The 18,453-nt window shown below is 38.9% G+C and overlaps 1 protein-coding gene and 1 long non-coding RNA gene across 2 annotated transcripts; both read right to left on the bottom strand.

Moving 5' to 3' along the window:
* Nucleotides 1–700: 700 nt before the first annotated feature.
* On the bottom strand, nt 701–1,641 carry LOC131249441 (uncharacterized). Its single transcript, XR_009172848.1, has 2 exons — nt 1,369–1,641; nt 701–1,259 (listed from the first exon to the last, which is right to left on the bottom strand). It is a non-coding gene; the product is annotated as an uncharacterized LOC131249441 (long non-coding RNA).
* An 831-nt stretch (nt 1,642–2,472) lies between these two features.
* Nucleotides 2,473–17,321, bottom strand: LOC131249436 (uncharacterized). Its single transcript, XM_058250231.1, has 6 exons — nt 17,182–17,321; nt 16,642–16,809; nt 4,220–4,425; nt 3,837–4,077; nt 2,993–3,129; nt 2,473–2,914 (listed from the first exon to the last, which is right to left on the bottom strand). The coding sequence occupies exons 2-6, from the start codon at nt 16,778–16,780 to the stop codon at nt 2,687–2,689; spliced, it is 951 nt and encodes a 316-aa protein (XP_058106214.1). The 5' UTR covers nt 16,781–16,809; nt 17,182–17,321; the 3' UTR covers nt 2,473–2,686.
* Nucleotides 17,322–18,453: the final 1,132 nt, after the last annotated feature.

The following is an 18,453-nucleotide window of genomic DNA, read 5'->3' as shown; positions in this document are numbered from 1 at the left end:
TAATAATCATGATGGTTTTCTACTATATCTATCCACAAAACCCAAAAAATAGCAGATCTATTATTCAAGTGGACCACACAAGTGAAAAATAATAAATAAATAAATAAATGTGCAGGGAGCCCACTCTCCCAAACTATTTCCCTCAGTGGGGGCCCACATAAATCATGGATATGCCTAATTTCTGGGCCTGGCTTAAATTTTCATGAGGTAGCACATGGTTGGAGTGCATTTCAGGTAATCATCATGGTAGGCCCTATAAAAAAAAACAAGGGTGGACGTCCCCTCTCCCAACCTTTTCCTTTGGTGTCACCCACATGAATCACAAATCAGTGAATACCTAATGGATACTAGGCAATTGGGATCTTCGATCGGCCACATTACCTCATCTTAACCAATTGTAATTCTACATTGTTCCCAGTGGGGTGGCCCATCTTAGTGCTTTTTGGGGTGATCTTTTGAATTTACTGACCCAAGGGCCTACTCATAGTGTTCGGTGCTTGCTTAATGTTAGTAACGGTAACAACAACCTGATTCATCCAAGTAATATTACTTGCAATCGATCTTCTAAATTAGATAACACAATTCAATGTTTAACACCCAATTCCAACACATTATCAGAAGTCAGCAGATCAATGTCAATGCAGTAAGTTACAAAATGCTTTAGACTCATGCTTTTCACGTAACCATACAAGTCATATGGTTAAAAAAGAAACAAGCAGACATTGGAAACAATTCAAGATTCAAAAACATACAATAAATCACCAATATACACAATCGTATGGGACTATTGAAGTTATACGATTGCACAAATTTACCTTTTCTATCTCATATGGTTTGTGGAAAAATAAAAAATATAATAAAATAGAAATCAATCAGTTGGACTTGTGGGCCCCACATTCGAGCTGCTTTGTTGCGCAATCAGGGCCATTTGATTGGATTTGTGGACCCAATTGGATGTCCTACAGTCCAATTGGACCCTTGATATTGGCTAAAACATTTATCAAGAGAGCAAGTGACGTTTTGATCTTCCATTAGATCAACCTGGGCCAATTTGGAACCTTGGCTGCATAATAAGCTTTATTTGGGCATTGCATCTTTCTTTGTTGATAAATAATGAAATTATGATGCATTGGAAGTACTCTCCTCCATTAATTGGCTCTATAAGTGCAGGCACAAGTATTCTGATCACGGCATTTCATATGTCAAACATTGTTGATGCTTCATACTCCATGCTAAAACAAGTTTCACCTCCAGAAACACTGCAAATGCATACATTAGTTAGTAAATAACAATCATAGAAGAACCTCTTTTTTTATTCTTTTTTTTCATGCTAACCAGTAACCATTGAAGTTCATTAGTTCAACTGACCCAATACAGTTAGCAAATCCAAATTAAAGCATCCATCCAATTCCCATACCAATAAAAGACTCATATGTTTAGAAGTTTTTTAAGCATTCTGGAAACCTACTCTAAAACCTCTTAAATACCACAAAACATACTTGCATGGTGGACGTACATATGAAACTATTCAGTATTGATGATACAATAGAAGTTTATAAAGTCATCAAGAAGATATATTGCCATATGTTATCAATGCCACAATATATCCAATGATATCAACAACACTTTTTTGCTACTTTCCCCATGACGATGGTATCAGCGGATACTATCAATACCACAAACCAATTGTAGGTGAGTGAACTATATCTGCAAGAAAATGAAAAACGCTCAACGGAAAAGGAAAGCTCCAATCCTGGTAAAAATCTTCTCTCATGATTGGTCGAGCTTGATGTCAAACATTCAGTGTGCATCTTCAAACAAGTACGACCGACTTCAAATCAATCGACTGGATGAGGACAAAGAAGAAAAAATTGAAAAGATAAAATCAACGGGATCTAACTTGCTGTGATCCTGTGTTAAACAAACAAATAAAAAGAAACACGAGATCTATATTAAAGGGCTGCACGTTCTTACTTAGAATAGAACTTCCAGGTGTACAAGGTTCTACATGCACAATCCACACACGAGGCTGATGACTTGAGCCCCATTATGTAGAGAGCAGCTACAAACCACTCTCCCCACATGTATCCAATGTGGTAGCAAACTCGCTAGTCAAAAGCATATATTAAAAGGCTTGAATTTTTACTCTCAAAAAACAGGATGGCATTTACTTTTGACAATATTAAGATTTGGGGAACTGGGAGTTCCTAATTTTCAAAGTCATCCTAAGAAGATGAAGAGGTGAGATACTGGTAACATGCTGACATCACTGTAGCTAGGAAGAAAGATGATTTGTGAACAAAGGGAGGCAAGTTTCTTTTTTCTTGACCTTTCAAAAAAAAAAAAAAACAGTTCAAGATTCAAGTGGAAATGAATTGACAAAATATATCTTCAAATTCTAGAAAACAAAACCACTATTCCCCAAAGTCATACTTGCCATCTTGTTTTTGTTCCCAATCCAACAAAAAATGGTAGTAAAAAGTTGGGACTGACCATTCCAGTCTGCGGATATGTCAGTTTGCCACAGATTGATCATTCAACAGAAATCAACTGTACATCCTAATGCAATCTAAAAGCTTACATAAGCTATCATTCTCAATGACAACAACAGGTAGATATTCAAATACAAATCCCATGGGTGCATGCTGGAAAGGAATCACAAGACATAAGCATATACCCCCCATCTCTAATCTGGCAAAGCAGTTCCGCGCTCAAGATTGTTCTTGATCTCGAGTGTGTATTTGCCAAAGGCTCTTTCAATCTTCTTATTGAAATGTTCATTCCTGTCATTGATTGAGTCAATGTCCTTCTCCTCATGGAATCTTCGTCTCCTGCTGAATGACCTGCGTTTCTCGTCCCGGTCCTTGAGTTCCTTCACCATTTTGTCTATTTTCTCCTCCGAAGTCTTCGGTGCCTGCTCCACCAAAGACATTAATGGCAGCTCATATTGACATCTAACTGAAAGGAAGTTGTGTTTCTGAAATATAGTTACCTTCCCATACTGAAGACTGGAAGCTTCACGGTAAAACTCTGGATCAGCTTCTTTCAACTTGTTGTATTCTTCCATGTCGCACTCTATGTTCTTAGTGCGTTTTTTGTAAGCATTGTACAGCGTCTTCTGATTGAATACTGTTTGGGACAGATGGGATTTATTGGCTTAATAAACTACATAAAACCATGTGAATAATTGATTCAACAACAAATAATGTGTTCTGATGATGGGCATAGATGTCCATGCATGCCCAATTGGGTTTCTGAAGGTTGCACCAGCTGGACATGAACAGCAAACCTCAGTAAAGAACATTGAAAGGAAAAGGAAAGGAGAAACAAAAGGGCATGTTTGGAAGTTCTCAATTTTCAGCAGACTGGATGTGCTCCACCCAAATTACAAGAGGGACAGAACCGCTCAGTGTTATTCTTATCCCAGTTACCATTTGGAGCAGAAAGCAGGGCAAAGGGACCTACTTACAAAAGCGCAGAAAGGCTAAATGGGGCCTATATTCGAGAGTGGAAAATGTTTAAATAATATTTTATTTTATTTTTGAAAAGTCATGATATATATATATTAGAAAAGAGAAGGGAATACGAAAATGTTTAGATAATATTATTTTATTTTTTTGAAAAGGCTAAATGTTTAAATAATATGAAAATTAAGCTAGTGATTAGTGACCTAAGAAATCGTTGGGGATGTATATCAGATTTTTTATTTTTTTTAAATAAAAAAAACCTAAGAAATCGTCATCATCATAGCTTTGTCCCAGCTGTTTGGAATCGGCTAATACAACCAAACAAGTTTTTAAAAAAAGAAAAAAACGAGCACTGCAATTTAAGCTCACCATCCCAGCCAAACGGGGCAGGATCCTTATCCCATTTCTTATATTTTGATTCTGCTGTCTCCTGTGTATCAAGCATGTATGCCTTACTCATATCCAACCCATTTGCATCAAGCAGTTTTCCAATTTTCTTTTTCCTCTCTTCAATCCATTTCTGTTTGGAAATGCCTCTTGACTCAGCAGGAGCTTCTATTCGTTTTTTCTCTGCCAGCATTGCAATTTGATTTGCCTTTCTTGCCTCATTCTGCAAGCAGAGAACCATGGCCAAAAAAAGTCATGTTAACTTCACATAGTGATACTACTATTTTAAGGTAAAAGGAAATGAAACAAGTCATGTTAACTTCACATAATGATACTACTATTTTTATGGGTTGGAAGAGACTCACCATCTTCAGCCTCAATTCAAACAGTTTCTTCTGTCTCCCAGTAAGATTCGAGTAGTCTACTTCAATATTTTCCTCAACAGGCTGTCCATTATCACCATCAACATGTTCTTCACCATCAGTGTTTTCTGCTACACCTAGTTTTTGTTCTTCATTTTGATCATAGCCATCTACGAAGGATGGCCCACCACCACTCCCCTTTTTAGTTTCTATAACAATATATAAAACAGTCAAAATTGAGAAAGAATTAAATGATTGAAATGGATGAATCATTACAATACTAGAATATAATATCATACAGTCTTCATGAGGCAATTGTTAGTTGTTTGATGCAACAAAATCCAATGAAGGAATTGTACATTTTTTTTTTATATATAAAGATAACTTTATTAAAAACAGCAAAGCCGAAAGAAAAAGAACAGCAAACAACAAAAAAGACAGAAAGAGAAAGCAGAAAAATTACGAGGGCTACAGCCCAACGCAAAGAACTACATTGGCAAGGGCCGAAGAGAAAACACTCCTGGAGGAGCCACATTTATCTCTGAAACATCCATTATTCCTTTCGGCCCAAATAGCCCACAAACCAGCCAAAAGGAACATTCTCCACCTCCAAAAAGATATTATCTCCAAGGAATTGTAGATTATGTTCAATATTATTTCCAAAAAGATAAAATCGAGCAAACTCAAAAAAAAAAAAAAAGAAAAAAAAAAAAGAGGAGAAATCTGATTAAAAACAAAAATCATTCACTTGAATTGAGAGAGAGGGGATATGGTTGATTAACTTTGATACAAGCTAAAAGAATCATTGTTCCAAGCAATGTTTTAAATATCGTTATCGCGTAATGTATCGCACCCTTGGGATACGGATACATATTGGTTATTGCATGGGATATATCGGTTGTATCGCATAATGTATCACTGTTGTTGGGAAACATGGGAACAACATTGGGAAATTGGTCAAATTTTTCAATGAAACTTCAGGGATTGTTGAAAAAGACACCAATACACACTTAGAAATCAAAACATTACAAAAAATAGTGCACATAATTGGGGTTTTCTTTCTATGGGGTCCTAATAAATGCACTTTCCAACTGAATTGATGCAAGTATATTCAAAGTCTATTCATATAATTTATAAACGTAAGAAGACATGTATGGAAACACAAGCAATACATTCAAAAGCAAAAGAAGAATCACTAGATCAAGTTACATACAAGTTTAATTTTGTGTTTGGATACAAAGATTGCAATTGATTTGCGAGAAATTGAGAAATTTTGATATTTCTCAATTTTCCACAACTTGACCCATCTCCCCTAAATCTCTAAATTGAAGTTCCAAATCCATGATTTTTCATTGCAAATATGAAGAATCATACATTTGTAATCATTTGACACTGGTTTAACGTGATTTACAACAAAAACATGGATCAAAAATAAAAAATGCTTACTGGATCAAGTAGGTGGGATATATCGGCACTACCTGTGCGTTTCGTATCGCACAAGTGGGATACAAGATATATCGTGGGATATATCGGCTGATATCGTCGATATTTAAAACACTGGTTCCAGGAGCACCCATTTGACAATGAACTGCAAATTGTTGAAGATAAAATCTTGTTGTCAAGAAACAACTCCTGAAAGACCCAAGTGATATCACATAAGAAACAACTTACGAAAGACAATTGAGATCTCATGAGGCCCAGTTGAAAAGAAGCTCAAAGCTGTGATTGTGACTTAAGTACGCTGACTTGATGCTCGGCAGGGCCCACCTATAGACCTACGTTGTGTTGTGTCAAGGAGTAAGCTTAGGGCAAGATCATGCTTTAATGATCTGGCTATAGATACTCATCATTGGGTGGCAAATGGGGCCCACTTAAAGATCTGCTCCAGAGAACACTTCAGATTGAAGGCCACAACACGACAAAGACGTGCGAAGTTTCATCCGATGGTTGGATCGTGCAAAATCTTCATGTCCACGGCTATCCACCATAAGTGAATTGGTGGAGTGGGCCTATGGATCTGTGCCTAGAAACGTGCGTGGATGAAGGTATTAGCACACTGAGGGTGTGTAAAGTTGGAAGCTTATCAGAGGTAGGATCATGCTAGATCAGCCCATTTACAGTTACTCATCATGCATAAGCCAAGTGGGACCCACACGCACCAGATTTGCCCCATAAAACACACCAGGACAAGATATCAGTATGCTAAGGACACCTTTATAGTTTGAAGTCAATCTAATGTCAAAACCGTGTGAAAGTGAATCAGCATGAGTAACCATCATGGGGTGGCCTAGTGGGGCCTGCTTATCAGATTTGCCTGAAAACTATGCCAAATCGAAGACCACAATCCAGTGAATGCATCGAAGCTACATGTAAGGTTTGGAGCCATTCTGATGTATCAGAAGATATGAAACTGCAATTGCTGCAGACCAGACAGGCCTGCAACCAGCTGCAAACCTGGCAAGTTTGCAGCGGCTGCTAACTCAGGAGGCCCGCAACAAACTGCGAATCCAGAAGGCCCGCAGCCAGTCTGACACTCTCATTAAATCGGCCATATCTCTCACATTTGATATCCAAACGGTGATCTTGGGCTTGTTGGCAAGCTAATTTGATAAGCTTTCAAGTAAGACTAGTTTCACAAGATTCTGACATCATATGGTACCTGAAACTGGAACTACAATGTAAGACGGTTGGGTTACCCAAAACCCTGCAACCCTGTAGCAACCTCTGTTGACTTGGTTGGCTCAAGTGAGGAAGAAATCAAGGAATAAGGCATAAGGGAGTAAGCAATCAAAGATGCTTAAAGCTAAAACAAATAATGCAAGGGAAGTGGAATGCATAGAAGGGTCCCAATTGATGAATGAATGATGCTGGAATATAAGTTTGAAGTAGATCAGATGGAGAACATTTTCCCATTGACTGTTGGCTAAGTGTAAGATTGAGCGGCCCAAATGTCGAAGGCCTCTGAAGAAGAAGGCAAAATGGGCAAACCTAGATACTTCCTCTATCGTAGTCTTGGAACATAATTTAAGATTTTGGTTCGTCGTGAAAGACAAGATAACGAGTTTATATGCAATGGAGTGATTACCCTGGTCCAATAAGCCAGGAAGCTCACTGCTGATTTTATTACTGCATAATTTGGGAGAATTGAGCTTGCGGTGGTCCAACAAAGGATGTTTAAGGAGAAGTTTGAGTGTCGAGCTATGACTTAAGATGAACTTAGCAATGTATGTATTGACATCACCACTGATTGCAACCTTGGGATAAGGAAGCATCCTAGGAAATATCACATGTATCACATAATTACACACTTGGAACTCAAACCATTATATATATAAACTACGCAATTAGTTTTCCATTATTTAAAGGACAAAAACATGTGTTGTCGGCCATAAGTAATGCAATTCTATCCAAAAAATTAATATTTTTAAACAACATAAATATGTACCCCATTACATATTTATTATATAGAATTTAATAAAAATTTGCCTACCTTTTCAATTTTCAAAATAAGAAAAGAAATTAATTAACTAGTACATGCACTAATTTGTTAATATACAAAGTTCAATCATTTTAATAGAAATCAAGCACTTATTTACATCTCTATTTAGATGCACACATTTTTCTTCTTTATTCATTGTGTATCTAATACAGGGGCATTTTTACACCGGGCTCGAGTGGGGTGGCCTGTGGGATGCAGGGGCACACTCGGGGTTGGGCCCACAGAACCCATGGATTTGGGGCCCGTGTGAGGCAAGTGGCTCATGTAAGGCGGAAACTCACATGAACAAGTGGTTAATTGAGGAGGAGGAGGAGGACAAGAAGACTTGCAACAAGGTGAAAACCCTCCCTACATAAGGGAGAGACCGTACCACAAAACCACCGCAAATGGAGTTACAACAGTTTGTAGAGATGCTCCTATATTATGCAAGGTGAGCCACTCTAGGATATACTTCTACAAGTGCCCGGTCTCCACACTAACATCCACCCCAAAAACGGGTGCAGTTTCCAACACCAAGCAAAAAGGAGATCCCACTACGAAACATATGCCCTGTCAACACTACCGCTTTCCACAAAATAAAGGCATGGTAGAGGAAGCTCTTCACTCCTCGCCCACCTACCATACTTTCTCGCAATAAGTTCCCTCCGTAGTCTACCCTCTTTAGTACCAAATCTCCAAACAGACTTTCCAAGGAACGCCATGTTCATGATTCCAAAATTCCTTATGCCAACTCTGCTTTCATCTAGTAGCTTGCACACACATCCCATTTGAGAAGATGAAACTTCTTTTTTATCTCAACCCCTTTTTCACAAAGTCTCTTTTCAACTTTTCCAACCTATCAAGCAACAATTTAGGGCAATTGATCCAGTCTCCTCCCCTCTATGCAACAACTTACTAAAGGGGCGTTCGGATCAAAAGTTACTTAAGATAAGCTACTTATGCCTCAAGTAGCTTATTAAGCTGTTACTAACTTTAAGTAAAAAAAAGTTACTTATAACTGATCTTAAACCAAACTTATTTATCTCAAATAAGTTACTTATCCACTACTGTAAGTAGAAAAAGTAACTTATTTGGTAGTGTATCCAAACGAGCCCTAAGTGCCTCCCCAACCACTACAAAAAGGTAAGGGGATAGAGGATCACCCTGTCTAATGCCCCTAGATGCCTTGAAAAAGGCCATTGGCAATCTGTTTACTAGAATGGAGAAAGCAACTAATTAGACACGATAATGCATCCAACCCCTCCATTTCTGCCCGCAACCCAATCCCAAGCACGTAGTCTAGGAACTCCTAGTTTATGATTGTATGCCTTTTCGATGTCGAGCTTGCCAATTGGCACACGCTTCCCTCCCTTACATCTAGAATTAATGCATTCATGAGTGATGAGGGTGTTATTCAGAATCCACTTGTTGTAACAAAAGCACCCTGGTTCTTTAAAAGCACTCCCCAAAACCTCAAGGTACAAAAACTCAAGGTAAATACTTAAGCTAGAAATTTATACAAACCCCCAATTAGGCTAATGGGCCTAAAGTCTTTCAACCTTTCCGCCCCTTCAACTTTAGGAATGAGAAATATGAATGACTCCTTGAGATCATTTGAAAGACGACTTCGCTCAAAGAATTTAGAAATGAACGCCATCACATCCCCTTTAGCTGCTTGCAAAATTTCTGAAAGAACATCATCGGGAAGCCATCTGGACCTGGGACCTTATTTCCACACATCGAGTTAAGAGATGCTTTAGCTTCTTCATAGATCGAAATTTTAACAGATGCCACCTCCTTACTTGATAATTGAAGAAATTCCAAATTATCTAGTCGTGGTCTCTTGTACTATTTGCAGGATAACAAGTTCTTGTAAAAATGAACAACTGAATCACAAATATGCTCCTTTTCCAATGTACTTTTGTCCACCAATACGAAATTGTTTATTCAGTTGCCCCACGCGTTTGTTGGCTATGTTATGAAAAAATTGTGTATTCTTAGTCCCATTCTTTAAGCGACAACGCTCTTGATCTTTGCTTGCACTTGATTTCTCCTCTTTAAGGCGGTTAGTGTATCTCAAGGCTAATATAGCTCTCATTTCACGTTCTTCACCTGCCAGCTGACATGCCTTCACTTTAACATCCAACCAAGGTGTTCCAAAACAGTAACGGTAGCCGTAACGGCCACCAACATTACCGTTATGATACGGGCCGTAACGGCTGTTACAACCCCCATATCAGCCGTTACGACATTTTTTTATTTTTTGAAAAAATTGTTACAGGACCATTACAAGGCCTTTATGGCCTATTTTTTCTGTAACGACCGTTATGGCCGTTTCAACCCCGTAGCGCATAACAGTTATGGCCATTACCGTAATGTAACCGATTTTGAATACCTTGCATCCAACTCGTGAGTCTCCTCCAATAAGATGTTGATCCATGCCTCCCAAACACTGAGAACTTCCATATTTTTAACTTCTCTTTTAGCAATTTAAGTTTTCGACTTAACCTAAATCCAACAAATCTATTGACCGCAAATGAAGCCCACCAATCAATTATCAACTCTGCTTAAATCCATAGATCTCTAGCCAAGCAAGTTCGAACCTGAAAGGCTTTCGAGCCCCAGTCCTCCTCAATCACCCTCAACATAGTTGGACAATGATCAAACATACATCTTGGCAAACCATGTTGACAAACAAGCGAGGATTTCTCAAACCAGTCGACAAACACCAAAAATCTATCTAAACATGATAGAATAGCTTTTTCCTACCTATTTGTCCATGTAAATTTAGCCCACCCTATTGGAAGGTCCACCCAATTTGGGAAGTCTTTCATGCTAAGAGTTATAAACCCCCGCATTTGAATTTTCCTGCAAGAATCAAGCTACATTTAAATCTCTACCAACACACCATGACAAACTCCACCTCTATCTGACTCTATTTAGCTACCCCACAATTGCTCTCTCTCACTTAAGATGCAAGGGCCATACACGGTTGAGAGAACCCACTGAAAGTCGGAAGATTTGTCTTGTAAAACTACCGATATTGAATACTCACTAGAGACATTATCTTCCTTCCTCCAAATCTCTCAGTTCACTATACCCTCCTCAAAGCCAACAACATCCACAAAGGCATAATCGAGTTGGAGGCTCCAATGAGCCAGATCAAGAAGAGGCTAGAGATTCTGGGATACCTTACGAGTACGTGGGCAAGAAGCAACGTTTGTTTGCGGGCAAATCCTGACAACCCAGTCTAAGAGAAGTTGGGATCGGCTTACTCAATTCTTATAGCGGAGATCATTTGAGAACCGAATGAACAGTAGATGAGTTTATAATAGAACAAAGAAGCCATCTCATCTAACCTTCTGTTCAGCCAAGAGAGGAATCAATAATAGGTGGTTTCATTAGAAGCCAGGGTTCCCCTAAGAAACTTGCACTAATGTTGTCGTGGTCGGATTATACTGATAGATAGCATGGTTTTCTTCTCTCATGATGGTGGCAATGGCATGTAAAGGAGTAATGATCAAAGCCTCTTCCAGAATGTCCTCATTAGGATCCACATTCCCCAACACCAACGCAACCCCCTCCATCTCACCACATTCTTCCTAGTGATTCATTAGCGACCCTCTTCCAACATCTACCTAAGCATCCCACTATTCATTTGAGAGAAGACACCCTTGGTCGATCTCCTCACTATCAAGCTCCACCAGGCTATCACCAGAACTTGCTGGAAGAAGTTGCATGCAGCTTCCAACTACCGAAGGATTAAGGGCCGAAGTGTGCTCCTCACTAAGATCTTCAACTGCCCTAGCAAGCTTCAACAAAGGAAATGCCTCTCGCCTATGATAAATAGGGGGAGGGAAAGCTTCGCACGTGCAGACACTTAATGCATGAGCAGGACAAAACTCCTTGACTACTTGTGGGGGGATAAAACAAGTGCGAGAGGGGCATGGGATAAGGTTACATGAATCCTTTTCTGCCATTCCACAAGGGCCATAACTATAGCTAAACCATAGGTCATCAGGTCTTTTCTTACTACCTCCTAACCACGTCCTTTTGGGGGCCTTCCCCTTACCCTTTTAGATCCTTCAACTTTTACAAACTCACTCCTAACTAGCATAGTGCTTGGTCTCCATTGCACATGACCAAACCATCAAAGTTTACTTTCCCTCATCTTGTTACCTATTGGTGCTACTCTTAAATTCCCTTGAATGCATTCATTTCTAATTATTTCCTTATTTTGCTACTCATCCATCTCAACATCCTCATTTAAACTACACTCATCTTATGGACATGGTCCTTAATTGCCCAACATTTTGTCCGTAAAGTATGTCTGGTCTTATAGCCATCCTATAAAGTTTGCCTTTCAAACTTTGAGTGGTACACGACAATCAGATAAAACTCCATAGGCACATCTCCATTTCTTACATCCTGCTCAGTTTCTATGAGCGAGAGCATTTTCAATCTCTCCACTCTCATGAATTGTCGACCCAAGATATCGAAAGTGGTCATTTTGGAGAACTTCTTAGTCAGCCATCTTTACTAATTCGTCGTTCCCACTCATGTTATTACTAAAATTGAACTCCATACACTCTAGTTTAGTCTTACTATTTTTAAATCCTTTAGATTCTAAAGCACCTCTCCACATATCTAACTTTGTGTTTATGCCCTCCTGCATCCTATCAATTGAAACTACGCCATCTGCAAACAACATACACCATGGGATCTCTTCTTATAAATGTTTCGCTAACTCATTCATAACTAATGAGAAAAGGTATGGGCTCAATGCTAATCTCTAGTGCAAGCCTACAGTAATTGGGAACTAACTTTTCTCTCCACTAGTGGTCCTCACATTTGTTACTACTACCATATATATCCTTATTCCTTAATCATGTCAATATATCATCTTGAACCTCTATCTCCCAACACCCACTTGATTAACTCTCTAGGACCCTATCCTAAGCTTTCTCTAAGTCGACAAAGACCATGTCAAAATCCTTCCTCCTCTCCCTATATTTCTCAATCAATTGCCCAAGTAGAAAAATACCTTCAGTGGTAGACCTCCCTGGCATGGAATCAAACTAATTTTCAAATACATTTGTCTCATGCCTAAGTCTTTGCTCAATCACTCTTTATCAAAGTTTCATACTATGGCTCATAAGTTTAAACCACAATAATCGGTGCGGCATTGTATGTCCCCTTAGGTACCATGTACTTTTCCCCCATTCGTCTGCCATTTGCTTCAATCTTACAATCCTGTTGAACAACTTTGTCAACCAACGTATCTCCCATACACTTCCAAACCTCTATTGGTATCCCATTTTGTCCAACGGCCTTTCTTGTTTTCAACTTTCTCAAAGCTTCTTTCACTTCAAATAGCCTAATCCCACAAAAGTATCTATGGACTCTGACGTTATTTAAGTTTATGGTTCATTCTATCTCTATGCTACTAGAGTGATTGTCGTATAACAAGTTCTGAAATAGCCTCTCCAACTTCCATTGATCTCATTTTCCTGGACTAGTACCCTCTGGTCATCACTCTTAATGCATCTAACATTAATCTAGGTCCCTACTCTTCCTCTCATTTTGCAAGTTCAAAGACATCTTTTTCATTTTCTTGTCTTTAATCTATTGTAAAGATAATCATAGTTAGCTTCACTTACTACTTCCTTAGCAATCTTTATGACATTTCTATATTGTTCAAGATTTTCATTGTTTATAGTCCCTTGCTAGGCTTTGAAACATGCACGTTTCTAGTTAATAGCTTTTTGTGCGTCGTCATTCCACCACCAAGTTTCCTTATATGATTAGCTTTTCCATCTACATACTCTTAAAACATTTTTTGCCACTTTCCTAATGCTGCACTCAACCATCTCATTTCACATGACATTTACTTTTTCCTTGGCATTCTACTTTCTTTCTTCCATCAATTTATTTATGAATGACATTGTTTTCTCCTTTTAAATTCTCCCACATTTTTAGACACCTATTAATTCCGTTCCCTTTCTTTGATCCCTTAATATAAACATTCATGACCATTAACCTATGTTGCACAGTCAATCTCTCTCTAGGCATCACCTTGCAATTACATATTGATCACTTTGTCTTCCTAAGTAGAAAGAAATCTATTTGGCTCATATATGATCCACTTTTAAAATTGTCCTTCATAACATACCAAAGCTTAAATGTTCATCTCTCTTTTTAAAGTATATGTCTGCTAGAGCTAGATAGTATGCATAGCGAAGTCAAGGATAGCTTCCAAAACCATATCCTCCATGCACCCTCTCATATCCTCTACTTTCTTTTCCTACATGACCATTTAAGTCTCCTCCGACAAATATCCTCTTTCCGTTGCGAATTTCTTGCATTAGTCCATCTATAGCCTTTTAGAATTGTCTCTTAATGCTGTCCTCCTATAACCCTACACGCAACGTATATGCACTAAAAGTAACGATTATCTCCTCTCCGAAGACAAGTTTTATTAATAAAATCACATCCCTTACTCTATTAACATCCACAACTTTACCCTTTAAATCTTTATCTACCACTATCCCTATCTTGTTTCTATTATTGTCCTTCATAACATACCAAAGCTTATATCCATTAATTTCTCCAATTTTGGCCCCTTTCAACTTGGTCTCCTGAACAGAAGCTATGTTAACTCTCATTTGTTTCATCATATCTACTAAATACATAATCTTACCTATCAATGTTCAGGTATTCCCTGTGGCAAGACGAATCCTATTCTCCAGGACTAGCTTCTTTACCCACATAGGTCAAGAATGATGCAGAAGAACCCTTGCTTACTTCTCACAACAACTAGGCGTTGTTATGGCACATTACTTTCAGGGGACACCCTAGCCAACCCTTGCCCATTTCTCGCTACAACTAGGCATCGGCGCAGCACATAGCTTACAAGGAACGTCCTAGCATGAGTTGGAATGTCATATTGTTCATATTCATGTTAGAAGTTTTCGCATAAGTTTGATGCCGGCTACCGATCTGATGCAATCGCCCCACATCCCACACGTGCACGCTCCGCACATGTACAAGAAAAGGACCACCTTCCCTTTTTAGCCCATCACTACTTTCATTTTCTTTTGAATCTCTAGATTATAAAATTTCCTCTTTCTTTCATATCTTTATATTAGGCATGTAATAATTTTATATTTTTCTTATCCAAGTATCTTCTTATTTAAGCACTTTCTTAATTATCATGCTTTGTTATTTAAATATTTTCCTATTTTCTCAGATGTTTAGATTCCATAGCCTTTTATTGCAAACCGTAAGGTTTGATTATAAATAGGGCCTATAGCCTATGGAATAAGACAAGTTGATTGAAATTTTCTTATTTTCTCTATAGTTGTTGTTGTTTTTTTTTTTTTTTGGGGGGGGGGGGAACTCTAGTTCAAGACTAGAGGACTATTGAGCTTGCTCATAGTCTTGTATTCGTGATCTCTAGCATTCGACTAGAAGATTGTTGGATCTTTCCCGCAATCTTTTTCTTTTCTTATTGATTTATTTGCTTCCCCTTTCAGGGTTTGCATCACAATCTGATGCAACCCTCCTCTTTTATCTAGGTTGGGAAGTGGCAATGAGAGCATAAATCCCACAGGCGCAATGTAATAGACTATTACATAGTTTAATTACAATCAAGCACTATATTACATAGGTTAATTACAATCAAGCATTATCTCATAGTTTATGACATAGATTAATTACAATCAAAGAGTTTTTCATTCTAATCAATTTAATAATTCAAGTTCAGGAGAAATAAAGACAATAGTAAGAGAATAAGTCCTACTAATGAAGGGAAAAGTACTTCTATTTAACTAGGAAACTAATTAGACAAACAATTCAACCAAGCAATGAATGTATATGGATGGACAAGTGCACATGTGAACAGCGCACAAATCAACAATACACACGTGGGGTCCACAATAAGATCAGACTGCTTGTGGATCCACCAAGCTGATCTAATTGCACATGGGGCCCACCCTATTGAACTGAGATGCGATGGTGGGAGCTGATTGCATCAAGATTAAAGACTAAGGTCCAAGTCCATTTTGGAGAGGAGAGGGAACCATATATATATATATATATATATATATATATATATATATATATATATATATATATATATATAGTTGTCCCCCTTTTTATCGTTGATGGGCACTTGATCACGCTGTGATTGAATCCACACTCACACACTTGTATCAATATCTAGTTATAAGATAGAAAGGAGAACAATTGCTAGCAGAACACTTCCAATAGATTAGCTCGGCTCAACTGAAACAAGATGTGTATTTGCCCATTTACAGTTTTTGCTCAAAACTTGAATAACCCAATTAGTTTGACCCTGTTCTAGTAAACTTGGCCCAAAATATAATGTAAATGTTACTCACTTTGCTAACTTGAACACCAAATCCTGTGGGTTCCATTTGGACGCAACTTCTGTGAAAAGGAGTTTGTACAGAAGTCTGTAACATCAACTCGCCAAAAACCAGTCAGATTGGTCTTGGGCGAGCGAGCTTTTCTCGTTTGTCAAGCAAGAGATCAAGGGGGGTTGAAAGTGCATCCAAATGCATATCTTGAAAAGAGGTTTGGCTCAAAATTACGTCTAGGCCTCAAAACCCCCTTTTGGGGGTGCATCCAAATGGGTCCCTGATGTTGACACGACTAACCCACACCCAATTGAGCAACCGAGCTAACTTCAGTACTAAGCAGTGCTGCAAGCACATATCATGGCAGGATCCATTTCTAATTAGGCAAGATCTTACTACAAGGCCGGATTACCAAACTCTAATCACTTGCAATGAGAAAGATCTCCACCAATGTTGTATTACTCTCATGGGAATATGGACAAATGTGATATATATATATATATATATATATATATATATATATATCGAATGATCCAAAAAGAAGAGTCAAAGTAATGGGAACAAACCCAATTCGCCTCTCTCCACCTGTTCTCTCTCAATCCGCTCCTTTGCTTCGATGATTCTTTTGAAGCAGAATTCAACGCATTCATGGTAAGGATTGGACGCGTTTATACATTCCGGGTGAGCTCTTCCCTCGCCCATCATAATTATTTGATTCTCTATGTTTCTATCGCCTGAAGAAGAAGAAGAAGAAGAAGAAGAAGAAGAAGAAAAGGATTCAACAACGGATTACAGCTGTGAAAAAAGAAGAAAATACGAATTGAAATCAGCAGAATGCTCGCAAAACGTTAAAGATACATGTATCAAACTACTAGAAGAAGGGGAGGGGGGGTGTGGGAAACCAGAGTCTTCCCTAAACACTCCGATTACACCAACACCAAACCCTAGAAAAACCAAAATTCCTACCAAAAGAAATCAAATCACTCGAAAACCCCTATATTTCGAACCAAAACCCAACGCAAATACAAATTTCCACAAATAACTCCGATTCCACCAAAATCAAACCCTAACACTTATTTTCTAGAGATCAGAGGCGAATCGCATACCTTCTGATGCGAAATCTGAGAAACAAAAAACCTCCGAAACGAGCAGCCAATAGAAACAGAATCTCGCCGGAGATGGAGATCGGGTTTTGGGTTTCTAGAATCCGAAAAGAAGAGCGAGAGAGTGGGATATAGAATTCGAAGGAGGGTTTTAGAAATCCCCAAAAGGACGCGGTTTTCCTGCGAAAGCCTTTGGCAGGAAGTTCCTGCGCAAGGATGCGGGGTGCGGCCTACTGAGATATTTTTGAGAAATCCACCCGATCCGAGGACGCGGATTTCCTGCGAAAGCCTTTCGCAGGAAGTTCCTGCGCTGGAAAACGGGGTGTGGCCCAACGTGATGTATGTATTTCATCCATTCCGTCCATCTATTTTTCTAGATCAATTTATAGTAATAAACAAAAAATGAGGTATATACCAGTGTCAAGTGGACCACATTACTGGAAACAGTGTTGAATGAACTTCGACCATTAAAAACTTTTTGAGGGCCATAAAAGTATTGGATCAAGTTGATCTTTGTTTGTTCTCTTCATCTGGGTCTTTATGACCTAATCAACATGTTGGATGTCAAATAAACCGTACAGTGGGCCTTAAGAGGATTTAAATGATGGATATCCAATCACTATTATTTTCCTGTGGTGTGGTCCATTGAGATTTATATCCCTCTCATTTTTGGGATAAAGATATAAAATGATACTTAAAAATAGATGAAAAGAATGGATGAAACACATACATCATGGTGGGGCCCATGGAGCACTAACTGAGGCTTTAGATTTTTGTGTTCACTGCTGTTCTTCCTTGTTCTATACGCATTTGGGATCCAACGTGGGGGGGTTGGGTCGGGCTGAGGGTCAACCCCAGCCCGACCAGACCTCAAGAGGACCCAACCTGCAAGCCGAAATCCTCTATCCTCAACCCTAAACCAACCAGACCCGACCTGGATTGACCCAAATACATGTGATTGCGCGCAACCTTGAGTCATGTCTCGTATTTTAGAGTCGGCTCAACCCGAGACTTGTACCCTAGCGACCGCGTCGTTGTCACGATTCCAACGCCGCGTATTACGCGCCGAGGCGATACCCATGCCAGAAGATGTGAGACCGCGTTTAGTTTAAGGAAAACGCCGCGCATTTGCAAATCCAATATAATCTTTCAAATCAATCACATCACATCCCATCAATCAAGTACCACATCACATCTCACTTCAAGTATACATCGCCTTTCACCCATCCCCAAGCAACCCCAAAGTCAAAGCAACCCATACATGTCAAGTACACC

The sequence above is a fragment of the Magnolia sinica genome, chromosome 6 (assembly GCF_029962835.1).
Source record: "Magnolia sinica isolate HGM2019 chromosome 6, MsV1, whole genome shotgun sequence".
Taxonomy (NCBI): Eukaryota; Viridiplantae; Streptophyta; class Magnoliopsida; order Magnoliales; family Magnoliaceae; genus Magnolia; species Magnolia sinica.
Note: the sequence above shows the minus strand (reverse complement) of the source record. Positions and strands in the feature narration are given on the sequence as shown.

Bases quoted from the DNA above. Each gene is read 5' to 3' on its own strand.
- LOC131249436 (XM_058250231.1), bottom strand. From the start codon at position 16,780: ATGATGGGCGAGGGAAGAGCTCACCCGGAATGTATAAACGCGTCCAAT. The intron at 4,078-4,219 runs GTGAGTCTCTTC...CTCTGCTTGCAG, and splicing joins TTGAATTGAGGCTGAAGATG to AATGAGGCAAGAAAGGCAAA. The intron at 3,130-3,836 runs GTGAGCTTAAAT...TGTCCCAAACAG, and splicing joins TGCCCCGTTTGGCTGGGATG to TATTCAATCAGAAGACGCTG.